Raw genomic sequence first — 21,442 nt, forward strand, 5'->3', positions numbered from 1 at the left:
TAACATTACATTGTTAACATTGATGGTAAAGGTTGGGACTTAAATTTGTGGATTTAAATGATTGAAAAAAACTGTTATATTATTAAACTAACGATTAATACAAATATTAAAAGATAATGGTGCATAACAGGTGTGATCCTCAACATTTAGAAGCACCGAAACACAAACTTCAGGTTGGAGTTTTTCACAAAAAAAAAAGGAGTATAATATATATGTTGTTTTTGAACTCAAGTCTAAATTTTAAAACTGCCATGATTTATTACAATGAATAGCAGAATTTTGCAATAAAGCAAAAACCTCAAGGGCGTCACCACAGGGCTTTTTTATGATTTAGTCATTTTCTGGGGTAATGTAGGCTCTTATCTCTTTTATGTGCAGTGTTAGTGTCGGCAGACTGCTGGGAAGGCATGTTTCAGTTCTCCCGTGTCTCTTTATCCCAACCTCTCCAGCCCATTTCACTGCTCTGGCTGGATGAAGGCACCGAGGATACTTTGATGTTGCTGTGGCTCTAAGGCTTTTTTTTTCCTAATGAGAACTGGGAGTGAACTGACTCCGTGGTCGTCTTGTTTTCATCTGAGCTCAACGCCTAAATGAAGTTACTGTATCTGCTGCTGAGCACTGCGCGCAGAAGTGGACCAGACACAAGTGCAGACAGAGTGTTAATTCAAACTGGCTCCAGCTATAAAAATAAATATTTAGTTACAATCTGTGTCAAATTTATTGCAGTTCGTCTATCTAATAATTTCAGAAATCTCTCTCCGTCTGTCTGTATGTGGAATCTTTCATCTTATTGGTTTCACACTTGTCTATAATGTGTATTGTCTAGTTTAGTGCGATTTGGACATGTGATACGTTCAATATTAGTATACTTTGAATAAACAGGCGACCAGCACATTGTAGTATAGCGACGGCTTGGACTTGTTGATGACGTAAACAGTACGTTCATGGCATTGAAAGCTGATTCTCCAGTTCAGGTTTCTGCATTCTGAGTTGAGCTTCACCTGCCTTCAAATAAATAGAGAAACAGCTCTTTGTGCAGCAGCGGTGGCGCAGCGTCGGGGGTTCTGTGGACTTAGTGCTGTAGCCAGTCTATACTTGTCGTGGCTCAATTACTGCAGGTTTTACAGTTTCCGAAAGAAAGCTGCAGTAACTGTAAATGTAAGTATAAATCAGGTTCTCTGTCCTTTCACAGCATATGTGGCAGCTTACCTTAAAGAGGCTTGTGTTTGTTAGACAAGCTTCTCACTTAAGCTCTTGTGACCGTGCGAAATATGTCTTTTGTGTGCAAATCTGGCCCTTCAAATATCTCTTCCTGCTAATGTCTGTTACAAAGCAGAAAGAGTCTGGCAGAATATCTGATTCAATGGCAACCACGCTATCCAGTGCCATTGCTGCCATCTGTGTCACCTTGGCTCCTGCGGAGTGTCAACCTTGCAAATATAACACTGAAGCAAAGGTTTCTCCATGCACAGACGGAGCTACCCGTGCAATTCTCTTTCTTTCAAAGCATCACTGCCTGCCAGCGTGGTACACAAGCAGGGCAATGCTTTGGTCCCTGTGTATTTAGTGTATGTGCAAGTGACTGCTGAAGAGTTCTGAGGCCAGGTGGGAGTCAGAATAGATTTGCAGGTTGACTTGTTGTCCATTGGGGCCTGCTCTCCCGAGATAAGAGAATGAAAAATAATAATTTTCACTCCCCTCATCTTTCCTTTCCTTTACATGCTTCAAATGTAAAGGATGTTATATTAGCACTGTGGTGTTGTGTTTGCACTTCATCTTAATAATGATGTCATGTCTATATGAAGGATCTGCGAAACAAGACAGTTCTCTACTAACAGTGGAGGAGGGACCAGATGTGCTTTACACTGCCACCCCTCACATCTTCTCCTCTAATCACCTTGTATGTGAAGCTGAGTGATGGCTAACTTATCCGCCATCGAGGATAGAGAGGAATACGAAAGACAAAGAATGCACTTGTCACCATGGCAACCTAGACAGCTCTTCCCCTTGCTCTTTTTGAATGAAATGAGATGGTACTCCCTTGTCTCCCTTTGTTAATAATAACATGCACAATATCAGCTACAGCTTAGCTGGTGGTGTGGCAGGTTGTCTGTACACTTCTCATATTGGGCGGCTGTGGCTCAGGAGGTAGAGAGGGAAATAAACTAACCAGAAGGTCGGTGGTTCCCAGTTTTATTTCTGAAAAGTCCTTGGGCAAGACACTAAACCCCACAATGTGCTGACAGTGCTCGGATGGTGTGTGATAGGGTTAAAGGGTGAATGTGACTTGTACTCTAAAATGATTTGAGTCATCAATTAGACTGGAAAAAGCGCTGTACAAATACAGTCCATTTACCTAACTGTGATCACCAGGCAGAGCTGTGTGCCACTTTTAACTGCCTTTGATTGCCTACAAAATATAGTGATAAACTTAAAAAGAATGACCCAAGTCTTTTCACATATGACAACCAACTACTCTTTTAGTCTCATCAGATTTGAGGTTTTACCTGATGCTGGAATCTTTGCCTGAAGATACAGACGACCTGTGGGTCAGTTATTTATCAGCTCCAAACATGCGGCCCAGCTATTGAGCGGAGATATCAAACTTTGCATTTGCACGTAGGTAAGGCCTTAATGAAATACAGATAAGAGTTATGATAGTGGAATCATCTTACTCTGAAATGAGAAACGAAGGGTGTAACCCATCCTGCTGGCACAGGAAAGACTCCCCGTCTACCCATTAACATAGATTGCAGGTTTTACTGCAGTTATTAATGCAGGGCCACCTCTTAACTGCAGCTGCACATGTAGACAATATAAGATCCTTCACAGTGCAAGCTTAATTTAAACGGCTGACTCTGATCTTAGAGGCTAGCTACACTAAGGGTGCAGTTAAAATAAAGTCATGTTTGTTAATAAAAGTACATTTAATGATAGCGTTATATAATAAATGTGAGTTATATAGCACCCCCCCTCCTCAGTGGGACATACAAATATTGGAACATAACCTATATAAACTGCACTGAGACCATGCATTGATAGATCGATGTAAGCAAGCATAATTTTGTTTAAATTAAATTACAATTAAAAATAGGAACAAATGCTACTACAGGAAAAATGATCCATCAATGCAGGTTGAGTAAGATAAAGGAAATACATAGCTAATACTTATATAATCTCATATGAAGTGAATATATACTGTAATTATATAAATGCTCATATAGATACAGAAATGTTGAGAAAACAAGTACTGTTCAGATTTATACAAACAATAACTAAAATAGATGAAATTAATTAAAAACACTATAAATGTATTAATTTTAATTGTAGGCCATCTTGTAAAAGTGAGTCTTCAGGTGGACCTTGTGTTTGCATTTTAATATTTAGCATTAGTATCTGTTTCATTACGGTTTTATCCCTTAGTGTTGCTTGATCCTTCAGCTGATATCCTCTGTATGTGTGCATCAGTGCTCTAATGATTGTCTGCTGGTCTATCATGAGAATGTGTTCTGAGGCAGAGGAGCTGCTCACATATGAAGGGTCCTTAAAAACCATGTGACAACCATGCTGCATAAAAAACAAGTACAATCATCTCCTCAAAGAACGACACAAAGGAAACACTGTCACATCGCTGAGCTCAGGCCTCCTCTTGACCTTGGCTTTGCTCCTGTGGATGAAAGAGGAGAAAAGTTGAAAGCGGAAGGAACCAAGGGTGTCAAGTGCGTTTGTGTAGCGTATTGTGTTAGGAGGAGGCTACGTGCGTCCCTCATACACGTTGTGCAGTGGATTGAACTTTGCTTTATTCAAGGCTGGGCTCAGTACTCACAGTCTGAATAGTTTTGAAAGAGGGCTAAGAAGGGGCTGGACTGACAGCCTCTCTCAGTGTGGAGAGGAGGGGAAGAAAGCTTGTTATGGGAGAGACAGTGAAGAAGTGCCCAGAGAGAGAGAGAGAGAGAGAATCTGAGGGAGTGCTTTAAACTAGCAGACTGGGGCTACTGTTGAGAGAGAGGCAATGTTCAAAAAGCTGTCTCTGTGCCTGTGGGACAGTTGATTCTTGGGGGGGATTCAGAGTCTCATTAGAAAGTCAGCAGAGCTCTTCAACAGTCTCTGAAAAAAACTGTACCAGATGACAACATGTCATGACTGGTGGCAAGCACTGCACCCAGATATAGATCTTAGACTTACTTATCATACAACAGCTATGTCATAATTACCAACAATGAAACGGTTGAACACAAAAAAATCACACTATATTTTTTCCTCATTCATCTGAAGCAAATTCCCAATTCTATCTGTGGGTGCTTTGCTAAATGAACTTGCTCATGATTCAGATTTGGACAAAATAATCCAAAAGCAAACTGTGTTTAAAACCATATTTTAGTGGCCAGAAGCATTGTCTTTTCAGGTTCTCTGTCTGTCCCATGGTATCTCAAGAAAGTCGAGGGGGTATATCTTCAAATTTCATACTAACATTCACTTGGATTCAAGGATGAACTGATCACAACTTGGTCTAAGGACCTTACAAAACATGTTTTTAGTCTTGTGAATGCAACATCTCACATCTCTTCAAATTTGGTATAAATGTTCACTTCAACTCAGAGATATATTAGGAACACCCATAGGGAATTTTATTACATCTGGTACAAACATTCGCTTGGATTCAAGGATGACCTGATTAGAATTTGGGAGATCCAAGGTCAAGGTCACTATACCTCACAAAACCCATTTTTTACCTCTTGAATGTGTTTTCTTAAGTACGCCTCGAGAATATCCTTTCAAATTTGGCACAAAAGTTCACTTGGACTCGATTAGATGATTCGAATGATTAGATTTGGGTCAAAGGTCACAGTGGCCTCACAAAACATGTTAAGGCCTCTTGAACATTATATCTCAAAATCTTCCAGTTGTCACTTGGTCTCAAAGATGAACTGATGAGACTTCAGTGGTCAAAGGTCATGCTGACCTCAGATGAATCTGGAATAAAATGTATGGAGACTGAAATTGAACTGATTGGCAGAAGCATACAACCACAGGGAGGTAATTCTGGTTGTCTCTTATAATCTTGCTTTCCCACACACTTCTCATCAAGACCTTTTTTCACAGGAGCTGCACTGATGTGGTTTGCTGTGTTATCTTCGTCATTGTCATCTTCGGCTACATCGCTCTGGGTACCGTGGGTGAGTTTTGGCATGTTTCATAATGTCACACACGACCACACACACACACACACACACACACACACACACACACAAACATGGACATGCACAACTGTGATGACATGTTCATGGTGTGGAAGTGTGAATTGCTCACATACCCTGTTCGGCCTGGGTGTGTGATTCAAAAAAACATTCTAGTTTGTGGAATGAATGGGAAGTTTATGCTCTGAATTTCTCTGCATTTTTCAACATGTTTATTCAACACCATTAAAATGGACATTATTTCATTGTGGGTTATTCAACAAAATGGATGATTGTTAAAAGTGTGGGGGAGTTGAGAATTGCAGCTCCCTCCAGAACACAGGCGAGGAGGCTCAGCACCACATGCAGCTGGTACGACTCACTGTAGTCTCCTTGACTCGAGGTGATTGTGTTGTCCGAGCTGTTTTGCGTCCCAGTCGAGCTTTTGACTTGATGAATAGTGATTCCTTCCAACTCTTGTTTCCTTCAACACATCCTAAAGCGATTTAGTTTGTTAAACTGTCACTGAGACTCCTCTTTGTCTGCAACCGACTGAGGCCATGCAGTTGTTAGGTTCTCCCCCTCAGCTCTTCTTTCCTTTCTTTCTTGTTTTTTTTTATTTTTTCCCCTGTTTCTTCATTCTTCTCTTGGTGTTTCATTTTGCTCTTTTCTTGACCTCTTCCTCATAAAAACACAAATCCTAATTTATATCCAGCGCGCCTGACCACACATCTCTTTTTTCCATCTCCCCCATATATATATTGCACACATCACAAATAAGGGTGAAATAAGGTCGCAGCACTGTCACCAAAGTGCTGTCCCTTGCCAGCTTGTTGTCATTGGAGTCACGTCTCAATCCAGGCAAGCGAAAGACTTACTGTTTTGCAATAATTTAAAAAGAGCTGGAGCTATGACAATGGATGTGGCTTCAAATAAACGCTGACATGTCTGCAATCAGCTGAAGAACTTTTTTTTGTCTGTGTAATTTTTCAGTTTTACCATCGTAGTCGTGTCAGTGACTTGTACAATGTCTTGGTTGTACTGTCTCATGTTGAGCACATCCCTCCACTGATTGGCAAGGTGAGAGGCCTCAACAATGTGTTGTGCAGGTTGGGCAAGAGAATAAAAACACAAAAACTGCTCAGTAAATAGAATTTCAGGGTTACTGCTGCTCCTATCTAGAGGAACGGCTCAGAACAAATTAAACAGGATTTTTTGTTTTTGTTGGTTTGTTTTGTTCTGTGCAAATCTTTCTTGTCAATTAACATCCATTCATGCAATCGTCCAAATAATTTCCCCTTGTTGTCGTGTTAATTGCGTCTTGGTAAGTGATTGACTTAAACAGGATCCTCTTTGACCCAGATCTTCTTTAATACTATTGCACTGCCTGTCCTTAGGTAGCAGGTTATTTTCTATATAGAACATGAAAAAAACTAGACAACCTGTCAAGACTCATATGGGTAATTTAGAGCGTCTGAGAAAGAGGATAATCAGTTGACCAGTGGCCTCATGTATTTCAGTAGTTAGGACACATGTGTCTCATATGGCTTCAAATGTTATAGTCCATGCAATTAAAAGAAGCCTGTTTTTTTATTTTCAGCCTGGATCCATGGTGACCCCAGGAAGGTCGTCTATCCAACTGACAGCCACGGTCAGTTCTGTGGCCAGAAGAACACACCCAATGCGTAAGTGGAAAAATGTCTGCTTCCTGAATGATTGTACGGACGAGTAATTATGTTCTTTAATTTGCCAAGCTTTCCATCCTTATCTCTACTCTGGAAAAAGGCTTTGGCCACAACAATACAGGGAGATGATTTGTGATTAATTATGTCTTTAGTGTGTGAGTGTGTGTGCTTGTGTGTTTTGGCTGGTCCTCACTGTCTCACTCTTGGTTTATACTTGGTTTTACGCTCATTTATCTGATCATCTAATCTATGTCTGCATGTATGTAGCTTTCATATCTCCAGAACCATTCATCTTATCACCTTCACATTTGTCAGGTGGGATGTTAAGGGCCCAACGAAGTGCAGTGTCAATTTTGGTGTGATTTGGACACATAATATGTTCAATATTAGTAAACTTTGCATTAACAGCTTTGTCACAGTCAGTGACATTGTTGATCACAGCAACAGGGCATTCATAATAACAGGTGTGTTCATGATGACGGGCATGTACTTAGTCAAGCTTCAACAGCCGATTCTAAACAGGCAGGTTTAGAATGGCCACTGCACCAGTGGTTAGAATAAGGCTTAAGTAATAGCGTTAGACATTAAGTTGTGATGGTTGGGGCTGGGGAATGCATTATGTCAATATCCTCAGTGTGTGTGTATGTGTGTGCTTAAATTAATTGATATTTCTCATTGCTCTATTCTGCCTCTTCTCCACAGAAACAAAGCCATATTATTCTACTTCAACATGTTAAGATGTGCCAATCCTGCAGTTTTAATTAACCTCCAGTGCCCTACAACCCAGGTAAGACACTGAATCCAGCTCCTTCGAGCAGCTCTCTGAATAATACCGTTCTTCAGCCTTTTTCCTCCACGCTTGATTATGCAAGATTGATGGGCTTTCTCATTAAGATGATGTGTTGCCTCCTCCAGCTCTGTGTCTCCAAGTGCCCTGACAGATTTGCCACTCTCCTGGATGCGTGGAATACCAAAAACTGGGAATATTACAAGCAATTCTGCAAACCGGGCTTCAAGATTGGCAGTAAGGTGAGAGACAGTGGTTATTGGTCCATTTTGTCTATTTTTCATGTGTTCCAGTGTGTCTCTTCCTTTGAGCACTCACAAACTGCATGACAGGTACTTATTTTTACATTTTCGCTGACTTTTAATTGTGTAGCACCCAATCACAACAGGCATTATATCAAGGGACTTTACATTTTGTGCATAATTGTCCCCAGACGTTGAGAGACAGCACTTAGACCCTTTTCATCTGTCGTAGAATTTTTTTCTGATTCAACATCATTTTATTAGAAAAACAAACAAAAACTAATCCAATCCTCAGATCTCTTTTATCTGCACACTTTTAATAATGAAGAGCTCATTTGAATGTGCTTTGAGAGAATGGCAGATAAGAGCGAGCAGCCACTGATGCACATCAGAGCCCTGTTGTGTCGTTTGGCAGCGTTTCAGTGACGGTGACGGTGACGGTGACGTTAACATGACGGTCTGTAATGATCAGAAATTGAGGTGGTGCGTGGGAGCACCAAACAGCTCAGTCATACTGTTAGAACTGAATCATCAATTTCCCTTCCCACACCAACTCATGTATGGCTGTGTTACATCAGACAGGATGAAGTCCAACTCGGTCACATCTGATTTCTGAGTCTTGTTCAGGAAGCAGTGTTTTTAGTAATAACAAAACAATAATCACTAAAAAAATTAAATGTTGCTGAAGAAGGACTATTATCATTATAATCACAGCTTTCACTATTGTTCTGAAACATGCTGGTGAATGTTAAAATGAGTTAACTGATTGGAAAGGACCCTCCAATCTACGACTATGATAAAAATGGTTAGTGATTAATTATTTGTTTCATTTCTTTGAGTCATTTTTACCTTTATTTCCCTTTCAGTCCACTATAGAAGTCATACGAGATGAAGACTGTCCATCTATGATTGTGCCAAGCAGACCTTGTAAGTGAATCTGATACCCTGCAGACACAGTAACACACAATAGGTCCTTCTTAAGAAGATAAAACCTTCTTCTTCTTTTTTTCAGTCCTTCAGCGGTGCTTCCCAGATTTCATTACAAGAAATGGAATTTTAACTGTAGCCAATCAGACCATCTTCAAAGACGGCGACAATAACAAGAGAAGTGTCAGTGACCTCAAAGATGCTGCCAAGTAAGTCCCGCTTCCCTGAAACATGGATTTCTGTGCTTGTACTTGTACCATTTAAAGCAACACGATGCAACTTTTTTACCTTAAAATAGCAGCATGGTGCTGCTTTCATTCCCACTCCTCACACTCAACGCCTGTTCTTGCTCTATGTAACTTTGGTGAGCAGGTACAATCTCCTGCGAGAAGTTACAGCTTAAACTGTTGGAATCAGGCACAGCAAGTTCAAGAGCAAAGCTGAATCGTAGATCAGTTAAAAAGACTTTAGTCGTTAAAAAGCAGCATTTATCTCCAATATTTTTGATGAGGAAACTTTTAAATATCAAATTTCTAAACAGAGTTGGGTGTATATGTCACAGCTGCTGCTCTGCTGGGATTATGAAGAATAGCCAATGTTCAATTATGGTTCAGTTCAGTTCCATCTTTATTTCATTGTTTATTATTTACATTAGATGAAAACTACTTAATTGTTCAGACAAGGAGCTCCACAGAATTAATCAAAATGTGTGTCTGCAGAGGGCGCTGTTGTACCATAAGAGTTACATAGTGTTGCTTTAACTTAAAACAAGTAGAAAAGACGCACACTGTATGTTCCATTGAGAATTGCCACATTTGCTTTTGAAAAACACTGTGCATAATAATTAACGCTGTAAAATGAAGTGTTTTAAAACGGTTACACTGTCAATAGGGCTGCCGACTCTGCACCAAAAGAGTTCGGGACAAATATTACAGGGTAGGATGAGTGGGCATGTCGCTGATGCCCAGGAATGTGTCCAACCACATTCAAAGGGATTTGCATGTTTACTGCATGAAACTGCAGCGTAACTACAAGTTCACCAGTAGAACCTCAGCAGTACCTACGCGCTTCTTATAGCAGCTGTGTTAACATGTTAATGGGCTGAGATTACAAAGGTTAAGCAGAGAAATCATGTATCTGAACAAGTGAACTGGGATCATAAATATACATGATTCTGTCTTTGCTCTCCATGACCTGGATATATAATGTGCTTTAATGCTTTTCCTTTTGTAGCCAAGTAACCGCCATGCAGCAAGGAGAGGAAAGGTCTCAAAAATCCTTTATTCTAGCTTCTTAACTTTGCCTCGGCTGCAGCCGGTATCAGCAAGTAGACTAACACCTCCACTTGTTCTGTTCATCATGACGAATCTGCTCCTGCATCCCTCCTCCTGCAGCAGCACAGAGGAATCAGGACAGATTAATCAAACTGTTTGTGACATAAATCTACCTGGTAACAACAAGAAGTCACTTACTGAATGCCTGCACAGCCTTTGTTAAAGAAAACAGAATAGTGCAGTGCCTCCTGGTGGTCGTTGCTTTAGCAAGTTTGCATAACAGTGCTGGATATGAACCCGACTCTTGGATATGGACAGGGCATCAGTGACCTTTAGCTTTAGCTGAATAAGAGCTCTTCATCATAAGGTTGTTTTCAGTGCTCCTGTCGTTGCTGTGTCAGGCCCATAGAAGTGTGAGCTTGTCCTCTAACCCTCCTCTGAGTCATACAGCAGTGTGTCTGCAGTCAAACCTCGCTGTGGTCACGTCCTGACTCTGTTACCTGTCGTGTAGTTTCCCTTCTATTGGTGTTGAGAAAATGAAGCTTTTTTTTTTGCTGAGGTGAGACGCTGGACTTGAACTTAATGGGACCTCATTGACTCCCAGTTTATTCCACACACGTTTAGAGTTTGTGATGTAGAGATCTCTTCATCAGAGGCTATTTCCAAATTTATGTTGCTAGAACTCTTTAGTCTGATAGAATATGGCAGGAGATACATTTTGGTTTATGCAGAATCATTTGTCTTTGGTTGAAATGTAGTCTTTGCTCACCACCAGGGAAAGGTCAAGATAAGATTTATAGATAGACTGAGTGATCCTGAGATCTTTTGTACACTTACCTGTACTGTGAACAGGAATTAATGATCTAATATTAAAACCACTACTGTGTTTCTCCACTTGGCACTACCCTGTATCACAAAAGCTGTTTTCAGACATGAACTCTGGAAAATGTCAGGAAAACTAGGTCTGGACATTCTCCAGAGATGGCATCTAGGTAGAGCGTGCTGGAGGAAGGAGATGACGTATAAATTCGGCTGCAGAAATCACATGTTTTTATTTACAGCATAAAGATGCTGGCGTTGGACCTTAAAACCAAAAGCTTTTGAATCTTGTTGTCTTTCCAGGTTGTTCATCGGTGTCTTCTACATGTATGGCACCTTTTTTTCATCCTGAGATATTTTTATTATTAGTTAACTTTTTCATCCGTAATGTGTTAGAAATGTGTTCATCAACTTATCTGACATTTTCCTGCTAAGCTTTTCTGGACATTTTACTAGGGCCTGGTAGGAAAGGTTCTGGAAAATGTCCGTAGTTCAGTGCATGTCTGAAAGCAGCTGTATTGTAACACGCTGCTCAACCATTTTCAACCATACTATAGGAACTACTGCTCAAAAGTACTCCAACAAGACTAACACCGTTATGTGCCTCTTTGATATGAGAACAACCTAATAATGGGCTCATAGATCTCAGATTATCAAAAGCATTTTGAAACCGTATTCATCTTTGTTTATTGCAGTGAGAGCTTTTAAAGATAAATCAAACGTCAAAATGTTTTTGAGAAACCAAAACTCTAAGGGGCAGTAACACAAACCTGTCACCATCCCTCTCTCTGTTTTAATAAATCCCTTTTCTTTCTCTCTTTTTCCTCCATCTCACCTTGTGACTGTGTCACAGAGGTATCGCCAATCTGCTCAGTGCCAAAGAAGTTGGCATGAAGATCGTTGAGGATTATGCAAATTCCTGGTACTGGATCCTCATGTAAGAAAAGCTGTGTCTTCTGCTGATTCTCATGTTTTCTTTTCTCTGTATGGATTATGTGTTTCTTTCTGGGTATATAAATATCTCTGACCCTGACCCATCCGTAAGAGTAATGATGAACCATTTTAGTAACTTTTAAATGCAAATATTTCCTATTGTGCAACCTGCTCAAATCAAAGATTGTATACACAGATGGACGACATGACTGCTCCTCAAAAGTGAAGCCAAAGCATCTCAATCGCCCCCTGGTGGCTGGCTGCAGTATAGGTCTTAAATCCCACCTCCTGTTAGCAGATGAGTCATGAACCAAATTAAAAAGTCAAACTATACGTTCTTCGCAAAGATAGTTTCTGTCATTTTAGATTAGAGTTTGTATCACATTGATTTACGTCCAAGTTTTCATTATTATAACCAATTTTGGTTTTAATTTGATAGTTATTAGTTTTAATTTAATAGCTTAATACTTTCATACTATAAAACAAGATGAAACATCATGATTGACAGCTGAGACTGACTCGCGGTTAGTGTATCGTGTGTGTATCGACGGGACCGCGATACCATAGCTGCATATTTTGTCTTCATTTCTGGATAGTGGGAGGAAGTGGAGATGCATCGTTATATACAATTTATGGCTCAAGTGGGAAATTCATATATCACTAAATAAATAGCTATTTACAGAACATCGAACTTAACAGATTATTAAAGTCTGCCTGAATCCCTTTATGGCAAACCCCACCCATGTTATATTATCTGAATCGTACAGTTATTTGAAGAACACTGGTCATTTGGCATTATGCAGGTGTTTGAGTGTGTTTGTGTTGTTGCAGTGGTCTGGTGATAACCATGGCAGTCAGTCTGCTCTTTATCCTGCTGCTGCGCTACACTGCTTGTGTGCTCCTGTGGCTCATTGTGTTTGGTGTCATCACTGCTGTCGGCTACGGTGAGTATGCACCATAGATGGTCACCCACATTGCCAGTGGCTATTCTATACTTAGCACACATGTTGGAGATGTTGCCCACTTTTTTTACACTTGACATCTCTTGATGTGAGTAGTGCTGTTGTCATGACAAACTGTAGCAGATGTAGAATTGTCTTTCTTTCTGTCGATCAGGTATCTGGCACTGCTACTGGGAGTACAGTTTTCTGAGTGGGAAGCCGGGAGCTAACGTCACCATCTCTGACATCGGCTTTCACACAGACTTCAGCGTTTACCTTCATCTCAGCCAGACGTGGCTCGTCTTCAGTACGTTGTCTGCCGCCACACCTTTACTTTATGATTCTGTGATATTATGTGAGGTTCACGTGACAAAATGCATGTCAGTTGGTTGCTTCCACTCCACGAATGTAAAGCATTGGTTCTTCTATCAGCAATTAATCTCCAAACCCAAATGACTGTCCCACTTTGCAGTAACCCAGTTAGAAAAGATATGTAGACTTTAACTGTGTCCTATTGAGCAAATGGTATTGTTAAACTATAATTTTTTACTAATTCAGGTAAAAACTTATTAACTTTATAAATTCTGAATTGAAGAACATACCAAATTTGTTGTGTTCCCATTGCTAATTATTATACACTATATTATAATTGCATGTTTTATAGTATAATATTTAACTTTTGCTTTGTAGTGATCGCTCTGGCAGTGATTGAGGCCATCGTTGTGATTATGCTGATATTTCTGAGGACGAGGCTGCGGATCGCTGTTGCACTGCTAAAGGAGGGCAGCAAGTAAGTTTAGCTCACTCCTTATAATGAGTGTACTGAGTTTAACTCTTTTTTCGTACACACAGTAATAGATCTTTGCTGTTTCCAGGGCGATTGGCTACATCATGTCCACTCTCTTCTACCCTATCATCACCTTTTTCCTTCTGGCCATCTGCATCGCGTACTGGGCCGTTACAGCAGTGTATCCTTCTGACTGAGACACGAGTGAACTGTTTTATCTGAAGGAGTAAAGGAGTTCTGCTACTTTAATGTTGCTTATGATGCTTTGACTGTAAAAGCTCAGTGAATCATGAACTGAAGTTGTGATGGTCGTGTGTAGGAAGTTTCCCTTTGTGTTTCCCTTAACTCATCTGCCCTCAGGTTCTTGTCATCATCTGGTCATGCCGTCTATAAGGTTGCACCCGCTGACGATAAATGCATGTATGCCAACCTCACGTGCAGTCCAAAGGTTAGCCCCACACTCTCCTACACACTGAAGATCATTTACTGAACAAATACTTTACCTGTTTGTTTTGTTTTCAGAAAAATACAAGTGTCACTGATTCTGTGTTAAATTTTGATGAAACTGAGCATTAAATTTTGGCTCATTTTAGTTTGTAATATATATTTAAAAGGTGCTTTTTGAAAAGACGACATTTTGGATCATCTCTATTAACACCTATCTGTATATGAATGCAGATGAATTACAAAGCTGATTGATGATGCATATCGGTATCAATGTTGTGTTCCGACTCTTTTGCTGTTTATCTGTGAGTAACCAAAGCCTGCTCACGTGATCACAAACTAGAAATGGAAACCAGAGGGCTTCTGGTTCCAAAATCGTATCCATCGCCTACAAATTCTAAATATTCACGTACAGAATCTGTTTATAGAAATGAATGGTAAGGTATATGTGTCACTGTGCTCTGCATCATCATCCTACAACATATCAAGATTAACGCTCTTGCTTTTCTCTCAGACCTTCGATCAGACCAACATCACCAAAGTGTGCCCCGGGTCACAGTGCATGTTCGCCTTCTATGGTGGGGAGAGCGTGTACCACCGCTACATCTTAGTCCTCCATCTGTGCAACCTGTTTGTTTTCCTCTGGCTCGTCAACTTTACCATCGCCCTGGGACAGTGCACCCTGGCTGGAGCCTTCGCTTCCTATTACTGGGCCCTGAAGAAGCCAAATGACATCCCTGCCTGCCCCCTGTACTCCTCATTTAGCAGAGCCATACGGTACAGAGCAGATGTTGTACTTTACAATGTGCCAGATTTACATTTATGTTTTGTTTAGTATTATGATTATTATTACTATTGCTTGTGTTATAAAAAAATCAAGTTGAGTTAAATACACTCCCCTCCAAATGTTCCCATCTACATTATTCCATCTCGTGTCACAGTTATCACACAGGTTCCCTCGCTTTCGGTTCCCTGATCGTTGCCGTGGTGCAGATGATCCGAGTGGTCCTCGAGTATCTGGATCACAAACTGAAAGGTATGTTGTGACTCTTGAAGGCACTTATATTCCCACTCGTACACAATGTAATGGATATTTTTAGAGCAATGTTGGTGATTGATGATGATTTTCCCAGGTTCTCAAAATGCCTGCGCTCGTTACCTGCTCTGCTGCCTCAAATGCTGCTTCTGGTGCCTGGAACATTTCATAAAGTTTATAAACAGAAACGCGTACATTATGGTGAGTTGTGGAGCATCTGCTTGGCCAGTAGTTTGCACTGATGTGGTGCATGTATCATTTAGCAGTTCAGTTTTTAATTTGCTTGGCTCGTACCTCAGTGCCTAATTGCCTTCGACTAAGCCCTGTCTCCCTGTGTTTTTTTCCCTAACAGATGGCAATATATGGAAAGAACTTCTGCACCTCGTCCAAGGACGCTTTCTTCCTTCTGATGAGGAATGTTATTCGGTTAGAGCTTTTGTTATATCTCTGTCAGCTCCACAAATGGTTCTGAGTGCAGATGATTTAAGGCTGAGGTATTTTCCTGAAGTTTTCCAGAGGGGCTGGATGTGAGAACGCAAATGAACATTTTCCACAACGTTTCCTGCCAGCCCCCACGTAAAATATACTGAAAATATGAGAGTGAATACACATGAGAATACAGCTGGAAAATGTCCAGACAATTCATAGCGACCGAGGGATCGCTTTGAAGACTTGGCGGACACAAAACAAAAAAAAACACAAAAAGAAAACAAATATCTCGGGATGAAAATAAGGAGCCATACATGTAAAAGATGCTGAAGAAGTCAACCTAGAAATATAACAAGATTCAAAAGCTTTAAATGTGTTTTTAAAGCAGTTGCACATTTTTCCTAATTCACCCTCATGTTTTAAATTTAGTTTGCACTCCCACTGACCTTGACTGTGTCTCTGCTCCTCTCTGGTTCTTCTCTCTCTCCTCTGCAGGGTGGCTGTCCTGGATAAGGTGACAGACTTCTTGCTCTTCTTGGGAAAGCTGCTCATTACAGGAGGTGTTGGTGAGTTTCTTGTCACCTGCAGTTGAAGGCATATAAACAGTGACACGGATGGAAAAACTGCAGAAGAGACAGGATGTGATATCTCTGAATAATAAGGGGATGATAAATCATCTCACTCCCAGTTGTTTTTACGATACATTCAACATTTCCACTCAGTTTGTGTCACCGAAGTTGAGGTTTATTGTTGCATTTGTTGCCTGACTTGCATTAAGTTTTAGAAGGTTTTAATTTCAGTCAACAAGATATTATTTACATATTATTCCAAATTAATTTGCGTAGTTCCCCTCACAAAGCCCTGCATAATTATTGTTTTTATTCAATACACTTAACCCTGTACAGTATCATGTCGTGCCTTGTCCTCAGGTTTTCCTCATGTATGGTTTATTGAATTAAAAGTAGTATATTAATTATGAGTTTCAACAAATTAAAAAGAATTAGGAGAATTATATGTGTTGCGTCAACTGAAACCCTCATACTTGATTTCTTTAAAAATCTCTATGTTCTTACAGTATACGTATTTATATACGTATATATATGCTTGTTATTGAGCAGTTTTATCATGTTTTCCAGGTGTTCTCGCATTTTTCTTCTTCACACATAAGATACCAGCTATTCAAGAAGAGGTGCCATCCCTAAATTACTACTGGGTTCCTGTTCTGGTAAGAAATGAAAATATGTAGTATTTAATAAGTAATGGTTTCCAACTTTAAAAATGCCTGTGCTGGCACTTGTCACCAAGCTTACATTAGGCCGCTTGATTAAAAGCCTATGCATAAAAAGTAGCAAATAATAATTACAAAACTTTTACACCTCCCCTCACACATGGTTGCCCCCTGTGACCAAAGGTGTAAATACAGGAAGTGTCGCGACACCCCGTTCTTTTGTTCCTGCAGCACATGATGGGAAAGGGTATCAGAGAAATTCAGATAAACTAATGGAAAACTGAACCAATAAACAGCAACGAAAGTAAACTATTCTTGTCCGTTTTGATTAAATTATGATGGTATGTGAATTGTAACCGAACATTATGCAAAACACAAACAAACCCAGGATAGTGTGTGTTTAGCTGCTGCAACTTAAAGGTGATATCATGATTCAAACAAACAATTATTTGTTTGTTTTAATTAATGGGTTATGGGTTCTGAAAAGGGGGACAAACAGTGTATTCTCATCCATTTTATAACATTGAGCAATTGTGCTGTGTATTTAGAAAAATTTGTCTTCTGACTTTGACTGTTCGCTGTGCATACAAAGGATTTTATCCAGACGCCATCAGTCAAGCTGTCAGCTGTTTTCTCATCTTATTATCTTAACATTTGTCAAGTTCACACCAAAATATCATATTTCACTTGTGGAAAGTTGTTAAATCAGTTTTAACAGCGTTGGACACACTAATTAGTTTTGTCGATGGATTTATGACTCAGTGGATTTTATTCTTTCTGATGCGCTTGTGTTGGGGTGAATGCAGATTTTTCTTGACTAATAATAAAACATAAACGTAAGACAGATACTGACAGTATGTTGCTCACTGACCTTGAACTGTTGATTCTTTCAGACGGTGATATTTGGATCCTACATGATTGCACATGGCTTTTTTAATGTCTACGCCATGTGCGTGGACACATTGTTCCTGTGCTTTTGTAAGTATACCCATTAATCAGTACGTGACATGACACAGTGTGAGGATACAGACTGCTTGTACTGTTCGGGTGGTTAAAGATGGAATCTCCAGTCTCTAAGCTGAATATAATAATTTCCCTCTTTAGATCTGGCTGTAAATCTTAACTGATTCCTACTGTCTCACAGATTCTCCTCTCTGTAATTCCTGCATGTCTGTGTTTATCTATCTTTACTAAGCCTTTGCCTTCTCTCTCCTCCTGTCATTCTGTCTGTTTTTTCCTGCTCCTCCTCTTCTGTGCTGGGACCTGGTCTCAGGTGAAGACCTGGAGAGGAACGATGGTTCTTCCTCCAGGCCCTACTACATGTCTCCTGGCCTGCACAAGATCCTGCGCAAAGGAGAGGAGGGTGCCAAATCCCGCACTGCCTCCTGAGCGACGTGCAGCCACGTCACTAATCCGCTGACTCTCTCGCTCACTTCTCCATATCTACTTTATGTGTCTGGATGTGTGAGAGCAAGTATTTGTAGGGCTAAATATTAACTGGATGCATCCCTGATGCCTGGTCCTGGATGACCTGGACATGAAAAGACATGATTTTACTTCAGTCCCTCCCAGGAAAAAAGGCACGGGGGACTAGAGAGAGACCTCTGTTCACTTCCTCTCTTGAGCCAACTCAGAAACTTGCCTTTTTTTCTTTCACGCTTTTACTTTTTCTCTTCTGTATTTTCTGCTGACCTCTGCCTTACTGAGAGGGTAATTGTCAACTCGCAGGATGGATGCACAGACTGAAATAAAAGCATTTTTACCCAAACAAACATGAGGACCTTGAAATGTACAGATGCCACTGATGGACTACGGCATACGAAATCACCATTTAAACAAAAACAAAAAAAAGTGGTGGACTTATGGGGCACCCTCTTGTCGCACTTTGGTCTTCTAGTGTAAAATCATGTTTTGTATGCACTTTCACATATGGGAAAAGAACCATGTGATTTATTTCTTCTGCCGAGCATGATTCTTTTGCTGGCTGTTGATGTTTACCATTGGTTTTATAGGTTTCTCTGATTCCCTGTATTTATACTAACACAACACACACAAATCCCAAAAATGGTGTGTATACTGCACTTGGAAAAACAGGTTTCTCTTTTTTTTCTCTTCCTGTCTTACAATCATTTCAAAGTTTCCATCATGCTCATAGATGTACTGTAAACCAGACAGAGACTTTGTGGGAGGTCAAGACTTCAAACGATATTTTATGGTCTTTGCTTAAAATTGGAACTGAACCTGACAGATTTCAGGAACACTACTGAATGCAGCCACTAGTTTATGTGCCTAGTTGTGAAGAAAAAAAAAGAAAAATGTTCCTCTTACTCTGTGGTTTTAGACCTAACACCAGGAACTCTTTGTGATACTGTTTATAAAAGGATGTCAAAGCCATTTTTGGTAAATTTTTTATTGGATGGTTCAGATATAGTGCTGTTTTAATACTAAGTATAATACACACATCTGTCTGGAGGTTATTCAGTGTTCTTTTTGTACAGGACAATTTTTTTTATCAATGAAATCCAATGAAAATGTGAATCATTTTTTGGAATAAACATAAATGGTTGAAGTTTCGTCCAGTGCATTTTCCAGAACCTTGATTTTAGTTTTATTTTAACTGTGGGAGACGATTTGAAGTATCAGGGTTTAACTTTGATTCACAAAGTGATTTCCAAACTATGTGTTTTAACATATTGCTGCTGCTGCCTCATAGTGTGGGACCTGGAGGTGAATGACGGCTCTGCTGCTCGGCCCTTCTACATGAACAAATCTTTGAAGAGCATCCTGAACAAGAAGAACGTCAGGAAATAGAAACAAGAAGAGAGGTGAGGGAAGGAGAAGGACTGGAGGTCATTTACCAGAGCATGGGACAAGCCTGTGTGGCAATAAGCATTTTTACCATATGTATTTTAAGTTTGCATAAATTTTACTTGTTCATTATAATGGACAAAGTGTAGTTATGCTACTTTCAAAATTTCAGTCACCTGCACAATCATAATTTATGGATTGGATAGGTTGTCTATACTTATAGCTCACTCCAGGAATATTTGTATTGATGGTGTACAAAGTTTTTTAAATGTTATAACTAAAATGTGGTTTGTGGCATAATTCTTACAGTCATTTAAGTCTATACACAGCCACAGTCACAGTGCATAGTAAGTTCCTATTGGAACAAGTAATGTCTTTGTTTATTGAGGTTGTGGTTGAACCTCAGCTCTTTGTTCTTGATCTCTTGTAATTACCAGTTTTCACCACTCGGTGGTGCCAGTTATCACCAGACCTCACTTTTTATTCCATGAAATGGTCTATTGTAAACTCATCTGTGGGTTGTTATCACAGTTTCTGACCTAAGATGTCTCACATTGAGAAAAAACGTCCACTGTTTTCATATTCAACTGTCAAGGATGGTATAAAAGTTCAGTTTTTAATTCCTATGTGCTTTTATTGTCTAATTGCATCTTGCAGTTACATGTGTTTTATACTCACAGCTGTTTTTCCTCAAAGAACTCTTTTAAAGGGACAGTCAGTCGCCAACTGTGGAGGTTTTTGTCTTTTCCAGATATTTGTAGTAAAAATGAAAGGTGAAGTGGAATTATCTTATCCAGTTTTGAAGAACATCACATAACCAAATAGAAATGCTCTCAGAGTACTAAGTGCAACAATCAATATCAATACTGCAGTGTTAGTTATTATCCCCCATCGATCTCAACAAAAAACTTCCCTCTGAAAGTTAAAAGGCAACTGCTTATATAGCCCCTTCCATCAGCAGGAGCCAACCCAGACCATACCACCCTCGCCTGGAAACAGGCAGGTGGAAGTTAACTGTTAGATCCAACTTTACACAAAAAATAGCAAATAGCTGCTTAGAGAAGCAGCTCAGTCAGCATAAATCAAATCCGGAAAGAGCAATGTTATAGGCCACGCCCACATGCACCAATCAAAATGGCACTTCAGATTTTGTTTAATTCTGGCCTCCAGACCATGCACAGCTAATTTAGATCGATTTTGTTGACCTGGTTTTGAGGTACATATATTTGTAATTTCTGGTGCCCCCTTTTGGTTGGGTTTAAAATGCTTTTGAAGCCAAGATTGGCTGAGCACCTCTCTTTGCAGAGATGACGGCAGCCATGTTTTGTGACCGATCCTGCTCATTTCTAACAGAAACGTGCATCTCAGGCCCCAAAGGCTGTTTAGGGGTTTAATTCATCTTAGTGTTTGCATTACACTAAGACTTAACCTTTTGACAGATTTGAAATAGAAACTGCAGGTCCTGACCCAACCACCAGCCGATTTACCAAATTCGACGAAAACTGCAGTTATCTCTGCAGACATGAACGGGCAGACAGAAACCACTGATTACAATTACACCAGACTGCTACCACAGACCACATAACGTGGCTGTGAAAATCATAGGCTTGTTCTCTAGTGTGTGTCCAAGCAGCAAAAAAACACAGAACCTGAACCTGTGACACGTTCTGTTTCTTATCTTTTCAACCTATGGGCGAATCTGTGTGCGACTCAGAGGGTCATACATGAATTAAGTAGCTGCTCTTAAAGAGATACTCTCCATAAATGTATCTCATTAGTTTTAGAGTTGCTTCCTACTGGTTGAAATGTTTCTCTGTCTCTTCTTATTAAAGGTTCAATGTGTAGAATTTAGTGACATCTAGTGGTGAAGCTGAATACCCCTCCCCTCACCCTCCACTTCCAAACATGAAGGAGAACCTGTGGTA

At 40.0% G+C, this 21,442-nt stretch overlaps 1 protein-coding gene across 3 annotated transcripts in view; it reads left to right on the forward strand.

The window, feature by feature from the left end:
• The window catches only part of slc44a5b (solute carrier family 44 member 5b), a 37,049-nt gene extending 15,610 nt beyond the window's left edge, over positions 1 to 21,439 (forward strand). Inside the window, exons 3-23 of one of the 3 annotated variants that reach the window (XM_047343151.1) lie at positions 5,104 to 5,177; positions 6,778 to 6,862; positions 7,565 to 7,649; positions 7,778 to 7,891; positions 8,758 to 8,818; positions 8,904 to 9,027; positions 10,052 to 10,084; positions 11,765 to 11,848; positions 12,676 to 12,788; positions 12,961 to 13,092; positions 13,476 to 13,575; positions 13,661 to 13,753; positions 13,933 to 14,020; positions 14,531 to 14,793; positions 14,958 to 15,052; positions 15,150 to 15,253; positions 15,405 to 15,478; positions 15,977 to 16,047; positions 16,618 to 16,706; positions 17,603 to 17,687; positions 19,423 to 21,439. In XM_047343151.1, coding sequence (XP_047199107.1) covers positions 5,104 to 5,177; positions 6,778 to 6,862; positions 7,565 to 7,649; positions 7,778 to 7,891; positions 8,758 to 8,818; positions 8,904 to 9,027; positions 10,052 to 10,084; positions 11,765 to 11,848; positions 12,676 to 12,788; positions 12,961 to 13,092; positions 13,476 to 13,575; positions 13,661 to 13,753; positions 13,933 to 14,020; positions 14,531 to 14,793; positions 14,958 to 15,052; positions 15,150 to 15,253; positions 15,405 to 15,478; positions 15,977 to 16,047; positions 16,618 to 16,706; positions 17,603 to 17,687; positions 19,423 to 19,520 — 2,065 coding nt within the window. In that variant the 3' untranslated portion in view covers positions 19,521 to 21,439. Of the gene's footprint in view, positions 1 to 5,103; positions 5,178 to 6,777; positions 6,863 to 7,564; positions 7,650 to 7,777; positions 7,892 to 8,757; positions 8,819 to 8,903; positions 9,028 to 10,051; positions 10,085 to 11,764; positions 11,849 to 12,675; positions 12,789 to 12,960; positions 13,093 to 13,475; positions 13,576 to 13,660; positions 13,754 to 13,932; positions 14,021 to 14,530; positions 14,794 to 14,957; positions 15,053 to 15,149; positions 15,254 to 15,404; positions 15,479 to 15,976; positions 16,048 to 16,617; positions 16,707 to 17,602; positions 17,688 to 17,982; positions 19,283 to 19,422 lie in introns of those variants that run through there. The other 2 variants (XM_047343150.1, XM_047343152.1) reach the window with 2 other exon arrangements.
• Positions 21,440 to 21,442: the final 3 nt, after the last annotated feature.

This window comes from Hippoglossus stenolepis, chromosome 14 (genome assembly GCF_022539355.2).
Source record: "Hippoglossus stenolepis isolate QCI-W04-F060 chromosome 14, HSTE1.2, whole genome shotgun sequence".
NCBI lineage: Eukaryota > Metazoa > Chordata > Actinopteri > Pleuronectiformes > Pleuronectidae > Hippoglossus > Hippoglossus stenolepis.